Raw genomic sequence first — 22,608 nt, forward strand, 5'->3', positions numbered from 1 at the left:
AGTTCTGTTTCCAAGGCAAATCACAGGTTTTTTCGAATGCACTCGTTCTCATACATTTTTCTATAGTTACAACTTACATGGGGACTTCTGTGAAGGATTCTCTAGATAAATAGGTTTTAAAAAGCATTAAATTGAGATAGTGAAGTTTTCTGTGCTGACACATATATTTAGCATTTATGGAGGAGGAGTCTAAGCTGTATTTTTTTTATTCTTAACTGCAAAAGATGATGGATGAATGATGTTCTACAACACTGATGTACTTAAAAATGGATAAAAAAAAGTTATTTAATAAAAGTGTAAAATTGATTAGACACCTCTGGATATATTGTTGGAAGTTTCGGGGTGGTAACAGTAACTCTGCTTCATCACACCACCCCATCATTGATTACTTTCCTATAACAACACATCCCTAAATGTTACATTCTTTACATATCTCACTTAGGTGGCATTATAAGGAGTGAAGAGTGTGTGTGCTCAGAAGTTTACATCTCCTGTTCTTGTGTTTGCTGGTGTTATCTGGTGATTGACAGCTATTGTAATAACTTATGAGGGTCTTCTGTGAGTGCGGGGAAAGCAAACATAATGGAGGAAAGAATGGTTCTATCCCTTTATTAAATGCACTACTGCACTTCCCCAAAGGCTAGATTAAGTCATTCAGGCATATTGTCTTTAAGGCACTTTGTTTATTGCTGTAAGAATATGAATTTCGTTAAAGCTAGTGAGAATGAGAGAGAGATTAATGTGATTCATGAGAGAAAGTATATGTAGAGCGTTGAGATTCATCTTCAAGACATGACAGTAGCTGCATTTTTTTCCATGTCTGTTTTCACAGAGATGGTTTCACACCATCATTTTCAAATTAAAAAAGAGTGCTTCTCGATGTTTGTGCTGTGACCGAAGAGTGAGTCAAATATTCTAGACAGAAAGAGTTTCCCTTGTTTTTCTAGGAAAAGATGGAAGATGCTGCCTGCTGTATACATTTACACTACACATATAGGAAAAAAAAAAATTTTTTTGTCTGACCTGCTGTATTTCTCATTTACGGTGATTAAAGTCACATTAAAATTGTGCCACGATGAGGTAGTGTCGTATATAAGCGTCTCAAGCTTAACATTACCTTTGTGGTTCTGTCGCAAAGAAGGAAGTGTCTGAAATGTTTTCTGTTACAGCGAACACAGCTGTTTGGCAGTAATAAGTTCTCCAGATGTTATTCTCCACCCCCACTCCACTTTTCAAGATTAAAATGAGAATGTGTGTAATGGAGTAATGCCGTCTGAGTACAGTCAGTGCCATGGCCTTCCCTATTCTTGACGTGAGAGGAGCGTAACGCAGATGGAAAAGAGAAACAAGACTTCACTGGTCGTCTCTGCGACAGTGACTCAAACTAACATGCCATTGAGTGCATTACATTTCGCTCTTGCTCATTAAAAATAATATCTCTCCATGTCAGTAGACAAATGTTGCTTAGATTTTATCCTAAAAAATAAAATCTCATTAGACTCGATATATTAATTGTATTGTATTCGCTTGGAGTTTTTAAGCTAATTTTGGCTACATAATTTTGACTCGAGCATTTGTGATAAATTCAATTCAGTTTTATTTGTATAGTGCTTTTAACAGAAGACTGTCGCAAAGCAGCTTTACAGAAGTCCACATGTAGATTTAGATCCCAAATGAACAAGCCAGAGGTGACAGTCGTGAGAAAAAACTCCCTGAGATGATACTCTGAAGAATCCTTTAGAGAAACCAGAGTCAAAAGGGAACTTTTCCCCTTTTGGGTGACACTGGATAGGGGAATTATAAAATCCCTAGTTTTTTGGCGCCCTATGTGGTTACTTCCCCAGTAATGATGGATGTTGATGGCTTCCACCAGCTTGTCTTCAGGGTTGGTTAGCAAAAACATTGTACCCCATTATTTAATGCCTTTTGTACACTGGTACGTCAAAGAATCTTTTTTGTCACCTAACATGTATTCATGCATTGTTAACATAAAGCAGTGTGTATGGACGATTTTTGTTTTTGAACTTAGACTGAAAGTAAGCGAAGGTCCTTGACAAAAGCTTTGGATTTCCAGAGATTTAGCATCCACCAGCTTCAAATTTTTTGCAATCTTGTGTGTTAAAAATTAATAATTCTAATTCCCTTTAAGTGTGACTCTGTCAGTCGACTATCTTTTGTCTTCACTTGGTACAAAATGCAGCTTCAATGCAGCAAAATGCTGTCGACAGCACGAGAAAGCATCTCTGGCATCCCAGTCATCACACATGGCTAGCAGTCAAACACAGAATTGCATTAAAATTTTTATTATTTGTTTTCAAATCTCTATATGGCATTGCACCATGCTATATCTCCAACCTCCTCTGTGCCCATTCTACCTCAAAAGCTATTCTGTGAGGTTTATAGGTGACCTTGTGTTTTCAGTTACACCTCAGAGATTATGGAATATTCTATGACTTATTCTTATCTCAAAATTGAAGCATTCATTTTCATTCATTCATACATCTTCAGAGTCGTGATGGATCCGGAGCCTTTCCCTAACAATAAGTAGGAGGTGGAAATACACCATAGACGGGAGTTGTTTTTTGTTGTGTTTGTCTTTTACTGCTTCTTATTGCTTCATTCATTCATCAATTTATTTCATCTTATTTTGTAATTTAATTCGTTTCTGCTTGACTTGATTTTATTGTGGAGCACTTTGGGAACACACTTGTCTTTTAAAGGTGCTATATAAATAAAAGTGCCTTGACTTTGATTACACTAGACCATTTGATTAATATCCAAAAAAAAAAGAGTGTTTTAAAGTCTTTTAATGTATTTATTTAGAAATTATATGGCATGATTTTCCACATTTAACAGCACCACATGGACATACAGTGCTCAATTCTCCAAAACCCCTGTTCTGAGCTGAAATATCCGGTTAGTTCTGTCATTGATTGCGACTGCTATACTTTTTTTCCCTATTTCAAAACAGCACAGCATATTAAAACTGTTCTCTCAGAACAGTTTCCTGTCCAAGCTGATTTTTTCTGAGACACACATTCTCTGTGCCTTATGTAAGAAGAACAAAGAGTCAGCAAGAAAACTGTCCAAGCTGTACTGGAGAAAAATGATATTATAGATCATTATCTACTATTACATAATAGTTACTAGAACAATGTGGCACAGCGTCAAAGGCTTTGGACTACGTAAAATGTAGTGTCCTTTAACTTTTCTAAGTCGTTTTGGATAAAGACGTCTGCCAAAAGTCATAAATGGAAAGGTAAATGTGCTAGAACTGGTTAATGCAGTATGCAGACATGAAATGGTAGGAGTACAGCATTAATGATTAATAAATGGTGAATGTTTAACACAGATTTTCTGTAGAAGTTGCTTAAGACTTTTCTCAAACCCTACAGGTGATGGATGATAGCTGCTGCCTAGCTCCCACTACTCCAGACGGGGGGGTTGGTTTTTTCACACATGGGTGTGACTTAGCTTTAGGTGCCCACTCCTTCTTTATCACCACTAGAACCATTTAGAAGATTTTATTTTGAGTAAAATATGAAGAAAAAGGTAGAAAAAAAAAAAAACAAGGACAAGCAAGCCGAGTTTTGCCAGACTACATTTTGCTGATCGGACAATCAAGAATCGTCTGCAGCAACCATAGCAAAACAGTGGAACTGGGAAAGCATCAGAGTCAAGTTATTTTTTCAATATTGCATTCTGATAAATGTCTTTTACTGGAGAACCAGTTCAATTTCTTTTTAGCTAACATTTGAGAGATTTTTAGTTAGTCGTGGCTAATATTTTCCCACGTTCCTTGGTTCCAAGGTGGAAGAGAATCTAATTTACCATCAGAAACTAAAATCAGTGTGTGATCTTTTATGAACACACTGTCTTTTATGAACATTTCTTGTACTTTTATGTTCTTACTTCAAGTAAATTTAAGAGTTTATACTTTTCTGCTTTAACTTGAGTGAAGAATTTCAACCAGTACATCAACTTTTACCAGATGATTTATTTATACGAGTAGTTGCGTATGTAATATGAGTAAAAAAATGGGTAATTTTACCACCTCTGTTCCAGACATACAATTAGTCTGAGTGGGACCTTTAGATATAGCTAGTTATTAGCCTCAGGAGTCAGTCACACATGGTCTAACTAATGAGCTGTTGAGTTTTATCTTGACTACATTTTGGTTGCCTACTCCAAGATGGAGTACATTTTAAGTGATACTTTTTGCGTTACAAACAAAAAATGAAATAATCAGAATTTCTACAGAAAATGTAATTCCAGGGAATTTATTTAGATGAGTAATTGCACTTTTACTTGGGTAAACAATTTGGATACTTTTATTACATCTGGTAGCCAGTCCTAGCAGTGGGTGATAGTACAGTAATAGAACCTCTTCTTGTTTGAATGTATGTCTACACTGCTTTTTACTGTATCACTGTCTTTAACGACACTCTCACATGGACAGTTCAACATGAGAATGAGAATTAGAAATGAGAATTAATCGATAAGCCCGTTTTCTTGCTGGGAAAAATGCTTCTAGTACCTTTGGTGCTTGGACCCCTAATTATAGTGATTAAAAATTTTCTCTGTGTTTATCCATTTAACATGAGGGAACACACTTGTTGAATCAATTCTCATACTGTTGACATAGGTTTGAGGTTTGGTTGCAGTTTGGTTTAGAGTAACTTGAGACCCTTTCTTTATTCCATACTGTGGCCAAAAAACAACATACACACCATTATGGTGAAGTGGCTCTCAAAAAGCAAGGGATTTTGGCATGGCTGAGGTTTTACATTGCGCACTGTACACATTTTTGCCGCACTTGTCTGATTACAATATTCATACTAACAATCATAATTACAGTTACAATTATTATGATTATAGTTTTCAGATAGGAGAACTTTGATGGTGTGTAATGGACCAAAGACCCAATTGTGAAGTTAAAACTCAAAAAATAGATGGCTTAACAATTAGTACAACAATACAATAAATAATTTGATTAGGGATTGAACATCTAAAAAGATTTCTATAATAAAAGATCTTAAAAAAAGAGTCTCTATTTGCCAACATGTACCAGATTTTTGGTGGATATCGTGTTCATTTCTCAAGGGGGAGAAAAGAGGCAGTGTCATAAGTTGAGTGATGGAGCCTGAGGTGATATAGGAGGAGGCTGCAATAAAGACCAACAGAATAAACATACGTACTAGTTACTGGTTAAAAGTATCTTGTTAGAAATATTTATTCTAGTTTAGTGCACATTTCAGACTGTATGTTAAATTTTTCTTGAACTGTTATTATATATTTTAAATGTATTACATGCCCAAAGGAATATAAAAAGTACCCTTATGTGATTGGGATTAAAAACTTAGCTTTGATCTATCTGGATATATTCTATGCAATTGAATGTGACCCTGTACATTTCTTCTTTTTTTTAATTTCTAAAATTCTCTTTCTCTAGAAAAACTACTTGTTCTCACTGTCGCCACACGAGAGACTGATGGCTTTCTCCGCTTCATGCAATCTGCAAATTACTTCAAATATTCAGTGAAGGTAAGACTCATTGTGAGAAATGTTTCGCCAGTTAGTCATTGCCAAATCTGTTTCTCCTAAAGCACTGACCTCGACTTAGTCTGAATTCTTTGGAGCTTTGTGTGATTTCAGAATGTCGGGATCTAAAATGTCAAAAATGTCTGGCTTCAAAGTCTGAAGTCCTGCATTATCATGCTTCTGTGATTGTTTAATTCAGTTTGATGTAAACGGCTGTTTTGGATTTAAGACTTATTTTTTTTTCTAAAACACTTCTGTAAAATGTTTCGGTAGTGAATCATGACCAGGTCTATCAAGGCTAGATAGAGCTTGTATTTTACTTCAGTGTTTCTTAACATAACATGCAAATTGTGTTTGAAGACTGGGAGCTTGGATTCAGCTGGCTTTGCTTTGGTGTCTGCTTAAATGCTGCCATTTATGGAATCAGACCAAACAGTTCTCTCTTTGCCCCTGACTAGAGCACATACGAATCTCCAGTGCCAACAAGAAAGCGTTGAAAACAAGAAAGCGTCAAGAAAGAGTTGTTTAGATGAAGAGTAGGTGAAATACAATTTCCATATCAGTTTGTCTGTGGTGTTTTTATGCACAATACAGTCAAAGGGTGTCAAACATATGGCCTGATAGTTTCTAATCTGGTCCACCAAAGGATTTTAGAATCTTTGTTTGAAATTAAAATTCTCCTGGACCAGAAGTGAATTGAAATATTAAAAAAAAAAAAAAAAAAAAAAAGTAGTATCTAGTACCTGTTATTTCCACTAGAGGGTAAAATAGAGGAACAATCTCCTCAATTCATGTGCTAATGTGCTAATGATGTGATTCTTCATCAGCACGCAAAATATTTGCTGCTATATCCATGTTTCTTACTAAAAGAACAAAGTGTTTCTTACTAAAAGAACTAAAGTGTATTTCACAGCAATGGAGGGTGAATACTTATGTTTCTTTAAACTGTAAATAATTTAATAAGCTATATTGATTTACCCTCTACACACACGCACACACACACACACACGGGTATGGGCTATTGTTTCTAGATTCATAACATTTATGCTGCGTCTAGTAATCTAGCTATCTGTGATAAGTGATAAGTGGAAATACTTCCTCCTCAAAACAGTGAACTGTACAGTCAGTGTAATAGATTTGAAGTTTATAGGTCTGTACGGTGATTTGATCTAAAGCAAATACTAGTATAAGAAGCTCTACTCTGATAACTGTTAGCAGCCATGTTGATTTGACAACATCTGCTGAACTCTGAGTTGAAGAGACCATCTCGAGTTCCCGAGTAGGAATTCCAAGCTGAGGGGGCGTTTTCTTTTCAGAGTTACAAGCTTTACAACACAGCAATAATCCCACTTAAACTCATTTCAGTTCTATGTAGCACTACAAAACGTTGGAAATTTCAAAGAGTGTGAATACTTATGCAAGACACTGTATATATGATAAAACCATAATTTGAAAAAGAAGTTGTATGTTGGTGTTGTATATGTTAAATTCTGAACAACACATTCAGATAAATACCAATAAATGAAAGCATATTAAGTTATTGGTTTATAAACTCTATATTTTTGTCCAACCCACTTGATATTGGCCTATCAAGTGTAATGTGGCCCATTATCTAATTATCTAAAATAAATTTGACACCCCTGATCTAAACTGCACCTGGTCTTTTTCCAGGTGTTAGGGATGGGTGAGGAATGGAAGGGAGGAGACGTGGGACATTCCATTGGTGGAGGACAGAAGGTCCGACTGCTCAAGGAAGCAATGGAGGCTCTGGCTGACCAAGAAGACCTGGTGATCCTCTTTGTGGACAGGTAAGGAGTGATATGGGAGTGGAAAGAGGATACTAATTTAGGAAATTTTGGCTAGCTGTTGGAAATGAAAGTCCATGTTATAGAATGTTTTAAGGTTCTACATGAGACTTTCTATATAATGTTATATGAAACAGTAGGTGTTTTTATGGATCTATCTCAAGCAACCAAAAAAAAAAAAAACACAGCACACATTCCAGATAGCTGTGTAGAGACCAACTTTTCTGACCAATCAGATTTTCTGTGGCATAAAATACAATAAATAAAAGAGCATTAGTTAGCATTATGAATATAAGATTGTTGTAACCGAACCTTGCTGGCTTTCATTCCTCATTAGCTACCTTCATTTTTTGGAGGCAGTGTGTTTGTTTAAGTTAAATTATGGCTACATTATTACCAGGCAGAAAAAATTATCCTCCCGTGGAGAATATACTCTGGCTCCCACACGAAAAGCCAAGACTCACAGCAGCTGCACTGTGGGTGTAAGTTAAAATCGCCTCTTTTATCCACTCTCATTAAGACGTGTGGGTCAGAAAAAGGTTAGGGCTTTTCTTCGCTTTGCATATGGACCAGATGTTTGTCACGTAGAGCTGGCAGTGGAATAATTTGGACCCTGTGCTATTTGATATGTTACTGTGATTTGGGTTAATATGTAGCTAAATTGCTACTGGCTAAGATTCCATGGAAAGCTGTGAAGAGAAATCTTGATACGAAGCATATATTATGACCCTCAGCAGGCAGCGTTAATGGCTGCACAGCAGTGCTATTATATCTAGAATATAAATATGCTATATTTGCTTGCCCCGTCATTTTACATCCATTACTCACGTTAAATTATGGCATGCCTAGCATAATGAGTGTGTCTGGCTCGGTGCAATAGACACTGACATTAATTATCATGATGCCAGTTTAAAGAGGACCTAGTGTTTTCAGCTCTCTACATACCTGCGACGTGTGCTGTTTTTGGTTGCTTAAGACGGATCCATAAAAACACCTTTCCTCAATTCAGGGAAAGTCCTTATTATAAAACTTTCTGAAGTTTTGAGACTGCTAATTATAAATGCACACGTCTGAATTCAGAGGTAAATTTCAGGTTTCTTTTTAGCTTCAGAGTCTAGAGGAAAGCTCGTAATGACAACCTTTCCCAAAGATTACTGAGGCTTGTGCTTAAGCGGAGTATTCATAAAAATTATAGTGCAGAGGATTCACCTTCTCTTCGTCTGCTATTCTTAATGTGGCTAGGTGTCTAGTCAGTAATGGAGGGCTGGTGGATATGTACATTAGGGTAGTGCATCTTGTTGTTCAAAGTGGATACAAACAAATTTATTCATAAATTGTTTGAAGGAGCATTCATACAAGAAAAGAGGAAACCCAGTTAGGTGGGAAAAACATTCATAGCCTAAACTGAGTTTGTGTAAATTTACATGTAAGGAGACTCTCTAATGTGAACCTCAGTTGATTCACTTTAAATCATATAACTGTCAGTGAGTTACTGTAGTAGCTTTGCAGCTGTCTGTGAGCTTTGCCTTTTATGGAGTTTTGTGGGTGTGGCCAAATGTAAATCAGCCACGTCGTGAACTAGATTGATGGGCGCATGTGACAATGAAGAAAATCCATATTTCCGAAGGATTTGTATATCTGATGCGAATTCTAGTAATGTTTGGCTTATGAAAATATTTATGCACAACTTTACTAAAAGATTGATGAATGATGTCCATTCTTAGTGACACAGCTGACTTGGTCAGCATTTATATTTATTCTCTGGCAGACATTTTTGTACTAGAGTCTATTCAATCCAAGCACAGGACTGAGCTGTTGAGTTAAGGCTTTGCTCAAGGCCCCACCAGTGGCTAGGATGTGACATCACATTCCTCTGGGTTATTAGTGCAGAACCATTACAAGAGAAGTCTTGCTATTTACAGACCATTGCTTAGTGGATTTGAAGTTTAGCGTGGGGTGAACAGTGAGGTATGATGTGGAGAGAGATGTGTATTTGGACACAACTGGAGGCCAGATGTGAGGATTTGAGGCTGTAGAATATGCTTCCGCTTCAGTTTATGATGGATGTTCTTACCATGGATATTAATAGTGGCTGGAATGGGAGCCTTTAAACACTTCTTATTCTTGACATACATTTTCCGGATGGTCCTCAACTGAGGCTGATAGACTGGTGACAGTTCAGATGGGAATGCATTTTTTTTTTTTTTCAGTCCAAGGGTTCTTAAACTTTCAAGCTCTCCTTTAACTGTATAAAAAATCACAGACCACCCACAGCGTAAATTTATGTTACAGACAAACTATTCAAAAATTAGATGCATGATTTAAATAGGTACAATAGTTTTTTTGCCTGTTTATTGGAGCTGGTTTTTGACATTTCTTGCATCAGTAAGGTTCTAAGTAGACTGCTTCTTTTTCTGAAATAGTTCTCCCTAGAACCTTTTGCTTTAGTGTAGGGAAAACTAATGGGGGAGAAGAACCATTTAAGGTGCTAAATGGAACCTTTGAAAGAGCATACATTATTAGTTTTTGGTGCATCAGTAAGGTTCTAAGTGGACTGCTTCATATATTGGTTCTCTGTGAAACCTTTTCTGTTCTCCCTAGAACCTTCTGTTTTATGATAGAATGGAGGAAACCTTAAAGATAGAGAAATTAACTAAAGAACCTTTAGGGTGCTAGATAGAACCTTTTTTAATAAGAGATTGAACTCTACCAGCTTTTGACCTTGGCTGCACCAATAGTTGGGATGCTTCCTAAAGGAATTTTTCTAGGAAACATTTTTGAAAGAGTTCTCCCTAGAACCTTATGTTGGAACTTGAAACTCAATTTCGCTCAAGAACCTCCTCTGAAGAAACTGAAGAACCTTTATGATGCCAGATAAAACTTTTTTTTTTCAAAGAAGTGTACATTGCTAGCTTTTGACCTTTTTTGTATGAATAAATTAAGTGGATTGCTTCCTAAAGGGGTTCTCCTTTGAACCTTTTTTGAAAGAGTTCTCACTAGAACCTTCTTTTCGAATCTCATGTTTTAATTTCTTGAGCTTTACACCCATAGAACCCATTTTTATTAAAATTGTCATTAGATTCTAGTTAACACTATTTATGTACATAATAACTTTGATAATGATATGTCATGAGTTCCACCACTGTAACATAATTCGAAAATCGTGGACACCCTCGCTATACTTCACAGACCCACTTTGAGAACCATGGGGCTAGACCACCAGATCTCCTGCAGAATCTGTTGAAATGCTAAGCATTAGCACATTTGCTGAGCACCATTTGAATAAAGTCATATGAAAAGTTCAGGCTACAAAACCTGCCTGTGTCAGTAAACTTACCCAACGAAATAAGACCTTTATTGTGTGAATTCGTACAAATTTGCTAAATTGGGAACTATGTTGGTCTAGCAGGTGGACTCAAAGCAACTATATATTTCTGTAGGTGATTTCTGATTGACACTTTCTGTCTCTTTAGCTATGACCTAATCTTTTCCGGAGGGCCAGAGGAGATCTTGAGCAAGTTCCAGCAGGTCAATCATAAGGTGATTTTTGCTGCAGAGGGTGTGATCTGGCCGGATGCGCACTTGGCGGAGAAGTACCCGTACGTCCGCAGTGGAAAACGCTTCCTCAACTCTGGAGGTAGGCTGCTGGGGAATGTTTATGTTCATTAAGGAGACAAATTAATTGCTAAAGTTTTGCTTTGCACATTGGGCTTTACGAATCTCCTGACCATTTACCATCACTTTGCACAAAGACAATGATTTATCGTGCATTTTGATGTTTTGTTTTCTTTGGTCAGTGCATTCAAACGTTTACCAGTGTAAGTGATAGAAACTATTGGCACCTATCTTTTATAAATATTAAACCTTTTACATACAATGGGGTCCAAAAGTCTGAGAATTTTTAAATATTTAAAACAAAGAAAGTAAATGTTCAACACTTTGAATATTTATAATTTAAGATCATTTAAGCACTATTTCTAGGTCCCTATTTAAGTGCAAGTAAATTTGTGAAATTGACCATGATAACTGCTTTCTGATCCATTAGCTCATGTACACACACTTCAACATGGGAGGTCAGATTATAGTCAAGTAGTATATCACTGAAAAGTCTCTCCAAACATTATTTTAGCTCCCAGGCAGCTGTTTGGACCCACTGAGCTGGCAAGAACCCCCAAATTATAGTAAGCATGATGACTATATTGAGCCGCAAAATGCACTGTAGTTTTAATAATCTTTTGATAAGAATAGGAAGGAGAAAATGTTTTCTTTCTAAACCGGCACAGTCACACTGTGGTATTTCCTGAAGGACACCAGGCATACTGCTCTATTCATGTTGGAGCACTCAATGAATAGGGTATTCATCAGAGAGAGAGAGTGTCTGTGTGTGTGTGTGGGGGGGGATGTAGGGCGAAGAGGGCGAAAAGACAGTTAAAAAGTCCACATATGGAAAGAGAGAGGGAGAGGGAAGTAGTGTGTATGTATGAGAGAACTAGTTTTTACCACACCCAGTTTGTTCTCTGTGGTTCTTCTTAAATTATTTATCCCTATCTTTTCCTTCCTCATCTCATCTCAAGCTAAATCTAAACCAGGAGCTCATCATGGCCTCCAGACACTCATCAGTCAGTGGTCATAGAGACTCAGAAATCACAGTATTTATCCCGTGCACCTATTTTAAACAGCAGAATTACCGCCTTGGACATTTTGTTCAGTAATGTTGTACACCCTCCCCTCCTGATCAGAGCAGTCTGGATAAATGTATGGAATTAACATGGAGGCGTTGTTTGGTTTGGGCTTCCTGATTGAGACTGTCAGCCATGTGAAATGCTGTCTAAATACTGTATTGGGTCACTAAGCCATATAAAGAAGTAATCTGCTTGCTTTTTAGTCTAGGAAAGAACATTAGAGGTTCTGTTACTCATTTTCCATACTCATTACTCAACATAGTGCCGGGGCTGGCAGTGACACAAAAGACTTGCAGATTAATATTTATAATCAGTATGTGATCAGTGGAATTCTGGGTTGACTCTTATTTTAAATGTCTTTCATTTAGTACATGTTGGTCTATTTTCTTTCATTAATGGTTACTTATATAACTCACAATAGTGTGCAACGACCTGCTGATAGTGGTACCAGTGGAAATTCAGTGGAGAATCTCTACCTAAAGAGAGTGATGCAGCAGAGCTTTAGTCCTTTCATCTGTCCAGCTCTCTGACTTCCTCGTCTGTACACTCTGCTCAAACAGATCAGCTTCCAAAGCTTCAGATGTCATGCTAATACCACCATCTACACCATCATGCTCATCATCTCATAGACTGAGTCTAGTCTCTGCTCTAACTTGGCACAACTACGTTATTATATATCTGCATTGAATTCTGTGACTTCAAGTCCAGCGTATGCAACAACATTTCCACTATTTCTACTTTGGATTTCTCGTTAATATGATGGCTGGAAAATAGCAAGTGAGAAAAGGAGCTTTTTTGTTTTTAGGAGCTAACACTGAAAGCTGACGTTTATCCATTGGAGTTTATTGAAAATTCTTATTCTGTTAAACTCCATTGTAACTGCATTCGCAATAACAATGTCCCCCTGTGATGCCAGCATGGCAAACAACTGCTAACTCCTCACAGGAATACCGAAAATACAGCACCATCCAACAAATTAGCAGCAGAAACTAAAGACTAAACATGTCACTGAAATATCTGTCATCTTCAGTAAACACCTTGTCGTTGTCAAGGTCCTAATGGAGCCGAAGCGATCCTGCGAACACCGGGCACAAGGCAGGGATACACCCTGGGTGTATTCACACCTAGTTGCAATTTAAAGTAACCAATCCACCTACCAGCATATTTTTGGGACAAAACGAACGTGGACGTGGGGAGGACATGCAGAACTCCACACAGAAACTAACACAATCTCGCTACATTACGCCCACAAATATTTCAGTCTAAACATATTTAACGTAATTCAGGGTGGAGGTTTCCTTTAAGAGCTGAGCCATTAAGTAAGCAGATATGAGAATTTGGTCCGAGCTGACAGGTTGTGAGAATGATAGACTGTGAAGTTCCAAAAATAACACTCCTGCAAATTAAAAAAAAAAAAAACTGCTGTAGCTTGCTTTACAATGTTATGAGAACACTGCTCACACAGCGCTCCCAAAATAGACAAAAAAACTAACATTATAGAAACAGTGTTAAAGTTTCTACAGTAAAAAATATTGCAGCAATGTTGTAGGAATGTTTACAGACGTTATATATAAAACGTTTTCAGAATACACTGAGAATTTTATCAGATTGAATGAAAGGCTTGTTAAAAAATAATCTGATCATTTAAAGAACTAGACCTCTTGTTAGTAGAAAAGACCTGTGTGTGTGTGTGTGTGTGTGTGTGTGAGTGAGGAAGGCCAGGAACAAGAGTTTGCATGTGTACAGAGATCAGCTTTATAATTTCTTCATGTCTGTGCTCAGTGACGGTTAAAATTAACTTCTGAAATTATAATTCTAGACATCTTTGCTTTATTGCTCAGCAGTTATAGAAAAATGTTCTTACCACATCTGAACCAGTGATTCTATTTTTTTAAAGACCACATTATTGTCATGTTATTTGTTGTGGTGCTGTTTTTTAAATTTCATTGTTAAATTTCATGTAAGTTGCAATACAACTTACAAATTTGTTACTGTTATACAGAGATCTTTATATCTTTACAGTAAGTTTGGCCGTCTGGGAGAATATTTCGGATGTCATGTCTAAATTCAGCCAAACAACCAACAATGATGAAAAATCTGGGTTTGAACAAGAAGATTTTTCTGCCTGTAATGGATTGTGAGAAACTACTTCAAGAAACCACAAATACATTTCACTAAGTGATGTGGAAATTGTTTCACTGACTTTTTAACATTGCATTAGTGTCATCCTGCAAAGATCATATTGTGTGGGGGCCATTTTAACAAACAGGGAGGTAAAATTTTCCTCATGCAGTGAATATCATGTTTGATCAAGTGTTTTAGATAGCTATGTGTCATACTGTAATGGACATAAGTCTAATCAAATCAGTTTGTAATCAGATACCGTGTGTCAGAATGTCCCCAGTGATCCTACATAGTTATGATGAAATTTTTAAATGCAGTTTTCCTCTTTTGGGTGTAACCAGTCTTTAAAGTGCTAGAATTTTACTTGTGGTTGAGATACATGCAAAATAGGAACATATATTTCAGTTCAGAAAGGTTTGTACTTTTCAGAACTACATATATACAGGGTTTTCTCAGGCCTCTACACATACATGTTGAACAGGTTGAACAGGAGCAAAATATGTTTGTTTTTTTTTTTTTTTGGAATATTTCAGTCGTAGATGTGTCTGATAAGTCTAAGGGACATGGTGATTATTGCCTTTATTTTAATTTAAGGCTTCCTCTGAGAGGAAGAGTGGGTTTCTGTCGGTTTTTCTACCCCAGAATGAAAATTGAATATTGTCAAAAGGATAATTTATAAGGATTAAAGGGCTTTTCTGTCACAATTACTGCTTGGTCTATGCAGTGGTTACACTCTAAAAGTCTATTTATGAAACAGAGTTGAAGCAGCCACTTAAAGGAACATTTTGCTTCCCATGGATAATCTAAATGAGGGTCTTTGGGTTAGCACTCTTTCTCCATTTTTTTTCTCCCTCATTCCATTTCTCATTTTTTCATTCCACTATATGCTGTGCGTAGAGGCACTGAGGACGTCTTAATGATGGGCCCTAAAAGGCACAGAGACCCACAACATACCCAAACCCTGCAATTTTCCTCTGCAGCCTGTGTTCCTGAGGAAAACAGCATACAGGTCGTGATTGAGGCAGAATAGCTGAGGCCCTGAACAGATCATTGGACTCTCACACAGAAAACCAGAGCCTTACTGGATTTTTACGCTGTGTCACAGCCCATGCTTTGCAGAGGTTTCTTCAGGCCCAGCGCCAGATGTGCTTTGAGACTGAGGCATTTTCACAACCAAAATAATTGACATATAGAAACCGCTATGACTTCTGACCAAAGCTCGCTCTTTTCCTCTCTCACACTTTCCTTTATGGGGTGCCATAAACTCTGTAATGTTGTTTTCCAGGCTTCATTGGCTACGCCCCATACATCAATAAGATTGTGAAGCAGTGGCAGCTGCACGACAACGACGACGACCAGCTCTTTTACACGAAGATCTACGTGGATCCGCTGCAGAGGGTGAGCGTGTGTGAAGTCCAGAGCTAGTGTAAGAGCTGAGACTGTAATTCAGCTCGTAATCTAACCACATGTTACTATAACATGCATGACAACACGTCACACCCGCTGAAAACAAACAAACAGGACAAAAATACACAGTTTGGAGGTTGCACGAGTCAAAAAAAGATCACATGGTCGCTCCGTTCATGCTCTGGCTTCATATCGTGTGTGCGTTTGTGTGTGTGTTTGTGTGTGTGTGTGTATGGTTTTTAGGAAAGTCTTAATATGACTCTGGACCACAAGTGCCAGATATTTCAGAATCTAAACGGAGCAGTGGGTGAGTGAATTCACAAAGAATTCCTACATCTATCAAATGGCTTGGAATTGTGCCTTGATATACATGTAGTGATATAGTGATACACTCTTCTGTAGCGTCTTTGGCCTAGTTGAGTTATTTCTACCACTTTGTATTGTTTTTACTATAATGTGGTTCGTGAGGTTACACTGCTGTCAGAGTATCATACAAAGTAACTGAGATTACGTCCAAGTAAAAACAGTCTAATTTCCTTGTAGATGAAGTTTTGATGAAGTTCGGGACCGAGAGAGTTCGGATCAGAAACATCGTCCATGACAGTCTTCCTGTGGTCATCCATGGCAACATAAACACCAAAGTAAGCAGTTTCCTTAGGATGCTTTCATACTTGGGAGGGTTTTTTTTATCACAATGGAGCTTCCAAAACAAAGTTGGAAACTTTTCAGAAAGGTACCGAGTGACGTCAAGCAATTTATTTTACCTCCTGGCTAGAGAGGTAACCAAATCCGAATGCATTCTTTGGTTTGAACATATAATTTAGACCTTTAGAAAGCTTGCCAGAATGGTTCACAGAGCACCTAGTGGTTCATATTTAATTAAAAAAAGAATAATAATAACAAATTTTCTTGATTAGGCTCTGCCCATTGCATTACACTCCTCTTCATGACCAATCAGGTTGCAAGTTGGTGGACAACTGAGAAAATGGTTTAATGCTGGTGAAAAAAAAATATTCTTGTTAGTAAACAAATATAAGGAGATTCATTGTCAATATTCCAACCTTGGAATGTAGCTAAAAATACTAGTGTATCTATTTTTATGACATTCATCAGTATGTGATATGACATTGCAGTTTTAACTGTAGATGTGATAGTCAAGTCACACAAGCAGCTCAAATTCTCTTGATTTTGTGCCTCCAAATCTACAGTGAAGGCAATCAAGTAACAAGAGTTACACCAGTCTAAGCTAGTAAAATCCTTGTTATTGTTGCAGTGTACAATGTGTCTTGGCCAGTGCTTCTTCTCTAAAAGCAAACCCTAGTGTGAAAGCAGACTTACTTGTCAGCTCACAGAACACGTATGTGTAATAGGAGCATCTAACTAAAACAACTTTTCCATTTCCTGTGTGCAATCAGTCATGTCTGGCATATGTTCCCAAACACACAGCCTTTCTGGCAAGCTGCACTCATTTCTATGCTTTCACAGCCAAGGTTTTTGGATGCATATGATTTCTCAGTGGGGTGTGGGTGTACAGGCTTCCAAAAAAATCCAGCTGATTTACTAAGAGTTGAAAGCTTGAGCCAAGAATTCAGTCTTATTGTGAAATACTGGGGAAATAAGGAGAGGGATATCTAAATGATAGAGTAATCTCCTCTACCAGACCAGCTGTTGCTTTTAATTTTCCCTGCACCATGGCCATCATGATAACTTAAACAAACCCTGCCTGGGGTTGAGTCATTGTCTGTAAACCTTTAAACATCTGTATGTGTTGCTTTTAAAGACTAATCATCATTGACCTAGAAATGAACCTCTGTTCATTCTTCTCAGGCTCTTCAAGAAAATACACACAATATCCTATAAATGTAAGCATGGCTTTAAGAGGAAGCAGAAGCATCACTGAGCTATTGTCAGGGAGTGAAGTTAGCCGTCTGGTTTATGTCTCCTGTCTCTTTATAAACAACAAGAGCTTCTCAGTTTCTGTTGTACCCTGTTGACCTCACTGAAGCCCAGATCACAATATCCCAGTTCCTAATACGGTCACGTTTATGTGGAATCGATGCAAGACTTAAATCCGGGACTACCTACAACACTAACAAGCTTAACTGGATGTAAATTCTGAAAACGCTTGCATCTGCCAGCCATCTGGTGTTGGACTGGGTGGAGGATTCACCGTTTACTTTTACAGCACAGGCTTCAAGTAGTGAAAAATCAGTGTGGTAGAGTGTGCATGTCTGCCTAGTGCCGATCCACATCCATTAATCTAATCACACACAAGCTTGGAGCACTGCTGTTCTGGCCAAGGAACACACAAGATCCATTCCATCAGACCCTACTTAGTCTCTGTCAGTCAAACCAATTTAATTCAAGATCACAATATCACCAAAGAGAATAAAAGTGTGGATTTGTACCCCAGAATCTGGTCAGACCTTTATTCTGTAATGATTTATAATCCCACTATCCGGTCTCACCCAGAAGACACCAGGTGCAATTTGCACGAGAATATATATATATATATTTTAAAAATATATATTTATATATATTTTTTTATATATAAATTATATATTTATAATTTTTAAATTTGTATATATATTTTTATATATATATATATATATATATATATATATATATATATATATATATATATAGTTTTTAAAAACATATCTACATATCTTTGTCAAAAGTCATTATCTGTGTAAATTTGAAGTGGCTATATCCACTGGAAATGTAATAAATAACAAAACCAAAAGTGTCCAAATACTCATTGGTCTGAATGTCCATGTTTTTTAATGGTTCTAGATTTTGGACTACAGGCATTCAAATTAAACGTTTGTATCCAAGTGTGCGCATGTATTACACTACCACTTGATTATCCACATAAAATCTAGTGAAAGGGTCAGAAAATATTCCATATAATTGTCTTCAGTCATGTTTATCTAGGCAAAACCTATCCCCCATCTAATTCTGCAATTTTCTTTCTCAGATTTATTTGAACTACTTGGCTAATTATGTCCCAAATGTCTGGACCTATGAGCGAGGCTGTACCATCTGTGATCAAGACATGTTGGATTTGTCTCAACTCACAGTAAGTAAAGCAGATTTCCTTGAAAACTGCCTCATCATTTGGAATACGAGAGTGAATTTACTGTATATTTATCCATGGGAGTGTGTACATTACATTAGGAGTAACCCAAGGACGTTCTTGAGATATACCAGAACTGTCGTCACATCCAACAACAACAGCAGTGTCTGGAGAATTGAGTCTAGGAACAGGAAACTCTGTGTTACTGTGGTACAGGAAATGGCTTTCTGGTTTTTACAGAGGGTTTACTTAAACGGGTGTCATCCAGCACTAGGCCACTTTTTAGTGGCCTAAATGTTATGGGCTTCGTGCACAGGGCAAGTTTCAGTGGTTGGACTGAAAATTTGCTCGGCAGGGTTCAGCCAAGGCTGACAGTTTCTAAATGAACTGTTCAGGCTTATCGGTGGGCCAGCTGTCTGTTGTGTCTGTTGCTTAGTGTCTGTCTCCTTTTTCCCCTTCCTTAACCTCCGAGTTGCTCACCATGGGATAATTACTGTCACATGGCACTGGCTGGAAGGTGAAGTAGTGAGGCACAGTTAAACTCTGGCTTCTGTCAGAGATATTCAGACTTCAAAAGAATAAATGAAACCAAAAAAAATGACAAAAAGGTTGTGGAGATGAGATAAGCATGGTTATATTCATACACTGCCTTTTTTTCAAATAAATATTTGGAAATAAATTTAATGCCAGCAATGTTTTGTAGTGCAGATTTTTGCACAACACTGACCTTGTGAAGATGAAATGAATGCAAAGATTACAACAGATGATCTTTCACAGTGGAATGTGAATTGTGTGCAATTATTTCCATATTCTTGTGATTATTTCCACGCATCCATATCTTTCAGCTGAAATCACATTAAGGTAATTTAAGTGAAAACTTCCTGGGGTCATTTGTGCAAATGTTTATGAACTTTTCCCATACAAATCAAATTAAAAGTCAAGTTCTCATGCAGACACAGCCATTTCTATTTTGTCCGATACATTTGGGGAAACACACAGCACTCTGGTTTAACATCCTGACTCATATGGCTGTATATTATGACATCGCATCTACAGGCAGTATGTCTTTTTTGTTGGCCAAAGCTGGATCAGTGGTGTTTCTTTAATGCTGGGATCAGGTCATTTTTTTCTTCTTCAGTGGTGCGTTTTTGATAATTGATGTTCACTGTATGAAAAAAAGTGACCATAGATCAGCAACTCCAAATATTTAAACATGAATCAGCTCAGCTGCTGTAGTAGATCCTCAGCTGTGACCAATCATATGCATTATTTAAATTATTTAACTGAAGACAGCTCATCAGTCCAGAGACCATCTACAGAGCTAGAGACATTAAGTCAGAAAGTGGAGAGCCTTCACAGACTTTTTTTCGTCTCCAGAATTTTAGACCCCAGGGCTATACAATACTAATACTTTGTTTTTACATGTGTGCTAAAAATCACAAAAATACAGCCTTGTGTCTTGTATTCAGTCCTCATGGTGGAATTGCTGAGCTTACATGCAGCACATTAATAGATTAACAGTATGTCCTTAAACTCTTCCTCCCTTTCTCTCATTCTTGCTTTGTTAGTAACACTGAGTCTTCAGTTTGATCTCTGTCTATTCTTTCACTCTCTCTATCCAAGGAATGCTGAGCCAGCTAATCACACATATCATTCTGGCTGAATGCCACGGTCAAGGGGGTTGTCTTTAAATAAGTGTCATGGGAAAGTATGCTTGAAACCCTAACCTAAGGCTGACCCATTAACTGCAAGTTACTAGCGTTTTTTTTTTTTTTTGGACTTTTGTGTAGGGTCAGACTTATCCAAATATAATAGACATTTATCTAAAACTATGTTTCAAACACTGTGGATTATCATTTTGATAAAAGTCTCTATATACATAGAAGAACTGCATAAAGATAAAACACATCAGGGTGTGCAGTGATAGAAAAATAATCATCTATTACAGGGTAGTGTGGTGCCTTTACTACCTTGAAGTAATATAGGAAAAGAATCAATGATGAAATGCAATGATGCAGCTCAACATGAAACATATTTACTGTTACCACTCCAAAGTTAATTATTTTCCTATAACTACATGTCCTGAAATGTTTTATTCCTCTTATACCACAGCAACTTGCCAATGATTATAATACATATTAATTACAAAAATACACAACACTTTTTTATCCATTTATAGTTACATCACTTATATTATAGCAGCTATAAATAGCTATCACCAGCCTCTCTTTTTTCCCTGTCATGAAGTTAATAAGACATAAAAGTGCAGATTGTTGTTACTTTCCTGTTGTGGAAAACTGAAAAGTACAGCTTTATATCTGATTCTTACACTGGAGACTCCTTACAAAAAATGTTATATAAACATCTCCTTATAGAAAACTTCACCATGACAATAAGCATTTTTTAAATACATTTACATTTCGTATCTGCAGTACAAGTTTCTAAGTTGTTACTATAGAAATGATCATATATTAGAATGGGTGCATTAATATAAACCTTGCAGCTGCTGTTATAGAAAATTAAGCAACACCATTCTGACCAATCAGAATCGAGGATTCAGCAACGCTGTTTTGTAAAGAAGATAAAAAATGAAGATACATTTTAAACATTTATTGACTGTTTATTTGCTTTTTAGAAAAAAAAAATAAAGTGCAACTAAACAGTTTGTCTTCTGCCTAAACAGGAATATCCAAGAGTAAGGATCGGAGTGTTTATTGAGCAGCCGACTCCATTCCTTCCCGAGTTCCTGCAGCGGCTCCTGACTCTGGATTATCCCAAAGATAAACTGGACATCTTCTTCCATAACAACGTAAGAGTGAAGCTTCACATTCCTTGAGCTGCAAGCTAGTGTTTATGATTCAGCTGACAGTGTCCTCGTTCCGCCTCTCTGCCCTGCTAGGAGGTTTACCACGAGAAGCACTTACAGGCATTCTGGGAGGAGAACAAAAATGTATTTCATAGTTTCAAGGTTGTTGGCCCTGAGGAGATCTTGAGCCAAGGAGAAGCAAGGAACCTGGGCATGTAAGCATTTCTGTTTATGCTGCATACTTTCACAGCCCCATTGCAAAAATATGTTAAATAAGAAGGCGAATATATAATATTAGTTGAAAAATGCTAGTTTATGATCAAATAAAAATGTAAACTGTCCTTAAGAACTAGAACAAACTAAATCTCTTCTCTCACAACATACTGCAATCCGCTTCACTGAAACAAAAAGATGTACCATGTGCAAATCTATGTGCAAATCTTGTCCATATGTAGAGATCTAAAGTAAAGTACAATTATTTTCTAAATGTACTTGTCTGTTTTTAAGCATCTGTACTTTGAGTTTTTCTTTCACGTAATACATTTTTACTCATTATATTTCAAAAGAAAAAAAACATCTTTCGACATGTCTCATGGATTTCTAAAGTTAAAAGATGACTCTCTTTTAAATTCCTCACAAATCTAAACTTTAGACTGCAAGAATGAGACCTGTGGCCGCCTACACTTTGTATTTATCATGGCAGTTTGTACTGTGACAGCTAGTTTAACTAGTCTGTATGGTCTTACGGAGTTATTATCATGCTAGATAGCATCTGAGAGCTTAGGAATAAAGCTGTTGTTAAACTTAGCTAATAACTCTCATGATAGAATCCAGCCGAATGCTAATAGCCAGTTGTCTGAATACAACATGCCTTGATGAGTACAAATAAGGAAGAAAGCTGTTGTTGGACTTGGCTAATACCTCTGATGATACAAACTAGCTGAATGCATACACAGTGAATCATCAGAGTTATTAGCATGCTAGTCTTAGATTATGTTTTCACGCATTGGTTCTTTGGTGAAAGAGGCACTAATTTACCTTCAGTAACTACATGTTTTTAATTTTTCTTCTCCTTTTACTTTCATACTTTAACTAAATTGAAGAGATTATACTTTTCTACTTTATCTTGAGTGAAGAATTTGAAGCTGTACTTCAGCTTTTACC

General features: G+C 37.0%; 1 protein-coding gene across 2 annotated transcripts in view; it reads left to right on the forward strand.

Annotated features, from left to right (window-relative positions):
* Window positions 1–22,608, forward strand: part of plod2 (procollagen-lysine, 2-oxoglutarate 5-dioxygenase 2) — a 47,323-nt gene that overhangs the window by 12,558 nt on the left and 12,157 nt on the right. For both annotated transcript variants that reach the window (XM_026944752.3, XM_026944753.3), the window contains exons 2-10: window positions 5,453–5,544; window positions 7,213–7,349; window positions 10,820–10,983; window positions 15,438–15,550; window positions 15,803–15,866; window positions 16,103–16,200; window positions 18,540–18,641; window positions 21,322–21,447; window positions 21,538–21,659. In XM_026944752.3, the coding sequence (XP_026800553.3) occupies window positions 5,453–5,544; window positions 7,213–7,349; window positions 10,820–10,983; window positions 15,438–15,550; window positions 15,803–15,866; window positions 16,103–16,200; window positions 18,540–18,641; window positions 21,322–21,447; window positions 21,538–21,659 (1,018 nt within the window). The remainder of the gene's footprint in view (window positions 1–5,452; window positions 5,545–7,212; window positions 7,350–10,819; window positions 10,984–15,437; window positions 15,551–15,802; window positions 15,867–16,102; window positions 16,201–18,539; window positions 18,642–21,321; window positions 21,448–21,537; window positions 21,660–22,608) is intronic.

This window comes from Pangasianodon hypophthalmus, chromosome 1, assembly GCF_027358585.1.
Source record: "Pangasianodon hypophthalmus isolate fPanHyp1 chromosome 1, fPanHyp1.pri, whole genome shotgun sequence".
Classification (NCBI taxonomy): domain Eukaryota; kingdom Metazoa; phylum Chordata; class Actinopteri; order Siluriformes; family Pangasiidae; genus Pangasianodon; species Pangasianodon hypophthalmus.